This window comes from Procambarus clarkii, chromosome 94 (genome assembly GCF_040958095.1).
Source record: "Procambarus clarkii isolate CNS0578487 chromosome 94, FALCON_Pclarkii_2.0, whole genome shotgun sequence".
In the NCBI taxonomy this organism is placed as follows: Eukaryota; Metazoa; Arthropoda; class Malacostraca; order Decapoda; family Cambaridae; genus Procambarus; species Procambarus clarkii.
In genome coordinates, this window is record NC_091243.1 from 7,134,544 (window position 1) to 7,137,680 (window position 3,137).

A 3,137-nucleotide genomic window follows, 5' to 3' on the forward strand; every position below is an offset into this window, starting at 1 on the left:
ATTAAGATTTCAACTTAGATTCAATAGAGCAGAAGAAGTTGTTAAACACATATGGCAAAATCTTACTGAAGTGACCATACGAGTCATAAATACTCATACTCCGCCCAAGTAAAATAGAAACAAGCAACACTTGGTGGGCCAGCCAGAGGCTTAGGGGCCCACGCAGGAATATCCCTGAAAAAAAAAAAAAAAAAAAAAAAAAAAAAAAAAAAAAAAAGGACAAGAATTTGTGAAAGGACGGGGAGTGGGGGGGGGGGGGGGGTGGAGATTAGTCGGGTCGGCGGGACATGCAGGTCGGCGTCGGGATTGAACGCCGACCTGTAAGAAGCGAGACCGTCGGTCTGCCGTCCAGCCCAAGTGGTTGGACCAGAAAGAGATGGAGAGAAACAGAATGAGAAAGAAAGAGAGAGAGACCGACAGGGGAAAGATAGAAAGAGAGAGAGAGACGGACAGACAAACAAGTAGATTCAGACAGACAGAAATACTAACAGAAGAGAAAAACTTTAGAAGTACAAAGAAATAAAAATAATGCATTGGCGGCGGTCGCGAGAGCGCGTTCCAGCAGTCTCGGGAGCGCGGTTCCAGCAGTCTCAGGAGAGCGGTTCCAGCAGTCTCAGGAGCGCGGTTCCAGCAGTCGCAGGAGCGCAGTTCCAGCAGTCCCAGGAGCGCGGTTCCAGCAGTCGCAGGAGCGCAGTTCCAGCAGTCGCAGGAGCGCAGTTCCAGCAGTCGCAGGAGTGCGGTTCCAGCAGTCGCAGGAGCGCGGTTCCAGCAGTCGCAGGAGCGCGGTTCCAGCAGTCGCAGGAGCGCGGTTCCAGCAGTCGCAGGAGCGCGACTCTAGACACCGCAGGAGCGCGACTCTAGACACCACAGAAGCGCGACTCTAGACACCGCAGGAGCGCGACTCTAGACACCGCAGGAGCGCGACTCTAGACACCGCAGGAGCGCGACTCTAGACACCGCAGGAGCGCGACTCTAGCAACCGTAGGAGCGCTCCGGATTTCATCTCCGGTGAAGATCATTCATTGTGAGACTTCAGAGTGTTCTTGACTCTGGATTTGACCGTGTCCTGAGCGTCCCACATGGCTCCCGCCATGTTGGACACGGTCTGCGACACGGTGTCGTTTATTACGGGCAGATTGTCTGCTATGTCCGATAGATTGTAGGTCAAGTCATCGACCTTTTCCTTTAAGTCTATTATTGGATCAGAGTAGGTTATTCGCTCTACCAACTCCGGTAGGGCCTGTGTCACCCCTGCCAGCGACTCCTTTATACCAACCAGCGCATCCTTACCGACCAGCGCCTCTTTCATTCCTATCATTGAATCTTTCATGACGCCGAGCGCATCCTAACCGACCAGTGCCTTCTTCATCCCTACCATCGAGTCTTTCATCCCTACCATCGAGTCTTTCACGCCCACCATTGAACCCTTCATGACGTCGAGCGCATCAGTGGCGACCAGCGCCTCTTTCACGCCCACCAGGCAATCCTTCACGCCCGTCAGCGTCACCTTCATTCCCCCTATGAGGTCTGGACCGGGTGGTGGGGGCGCTGGCCGGTTGATTTGGTGGAGATGGAAATTCATTCCGGGACCAAGCGGCTCGTATCTCGAGCCAGATGGTGGGGGCGCTGGCCGGTTGATTTGGTGGAGATGGAAATTCATTCCGGGACCAAGCGGCTCGTATCTCGAGCCAGGTGGTGGGGGCGCTGGCCGGTTAATTTGGTGGAGATGGAAATTCATTCCTGGACCAAGCGGCTCGTATCTCGAGCCAGATGACCCGTTCCCCATTCCCGAGGGGGGTTTCCATGTTCCCGAGGGGGTATTCCCCATTCTCGATGGGGAGTTCCCCATTCCCGAGAAGGTGTTCCATGTCCCCGAGGGAGTGTTCTGCGTTCCCGAAGGGGGATCCCGGAATGCCGATGGAGGAATTCTCGGTACAAACGGCTCGTTTCTCACTGGGGAAGGAGGGTTCCCTATTCCCTCTTCCATTTGCCTCAGGTCAATCCGAGGCGTCATCACACCGTGATGTGGGAACACGGTGTGGTTCTGGACCGCCATTTCATGGTGTCCGCGCTCATGTTCCCGTTGGAGCCGGTGAGCAGGGAGCCTCCAACCGTGATACTGGGTCCTGATGCCGTCCTGGACTGCTTCGTCACGGGGGGCTTCGTCACGGTGGGCTTCGTCACGGTGGGCTTCGTGGTTTTGCTCCCGTTGGAGCCGGTGAGCATGGACCCACTCACAGTGTTGTGGGGACCTGATGCCGTCCTGGACTGCTTCGTCACGGGGGGCTTCGTCACGGGGGGCTTCGTCACGGGGTTGCTCGGGGTTCTGCTCATTCACCTGGGGTAGGGGCTCCTGGTCCTGCGCCTGGGGGTCTTGTTTTGTCTTTGACTTCTTCTTCTTCGATTTCTTCGTCTTCACCCGTTTTACCACCCACTTGGAAAATCTAATTATTTGCTCGCCAATGATACACATGACTTTTACTATTTAGAAAACCTAAAAAAGTTTTTATTAATTTTAAATTAAACATTAGCAATAAATTATGTGTAGAGGTGCAAAGGGAGATGGTGGGTGGTATTTCACGGGATTAGGTCAACAGTATTCATGCACATGTACTCTTCCACATGTGCTCATCCACATGTGACTGGTATCCCTCCCTCCCCTGGCCCACAACCACGCCCTCACAGACCTGGAGCCACACAACTATCAGTAGACCATGGTCCACACAACTAGCAGTAGACTATGGTCCTCATGGTCCACACAACAAACTACTAGTAGACCATGGTCCACACATCTAGCAGTAGACCATGGTCCTCATGGTCCACACAACTAGCAGTAGACCATGGTCCTCATGGTCCACACAACTAGCAGTAGACCATGGTCTACACAACTAGCAGTAGACCATGGTCCACACAACAAACTACTAGTAGACCATGGTCCACACAACTAGCAGTAGACCATGGTCCTCATGGTCCACACAACTAGCAGTAGACCATGGTCCACACAACTAGCAGTAGACCATGGTCCACACAACAAACTACTAGTAGACCATGGTCCACACAACTAGCAGTAGACCATGGTCCTTATGGTCCACACAACTAGCAGTAGACCATGGTCCTTATGGTCCACACAACTAGCA

General features: G+C 53.3%; 1 protein-coding gene across 1 annotated transcript; it reads left to right on the forward strand.

Moving 5' to 3' along the window:
- The first annotated feature begins 528 nt into the window (after nucleotides 1-528).
- On the forward strand, nucleotides 529-861 carry LOC138359987 (submandibular gland secretory Glx-rich protein CB-like). Its single transcript, XM_069319865.1, has one exon. The coding sequence runs from the start codon at nucleotides 529-531 to the stop codon at nucleotides 859-861; it is 333 nt and encodes a 110-aa protein (XP_069175966.1).
- The last annotated feature ends 2,276 nt before the right edge of the window (nucleotides 862-3,137 follow it).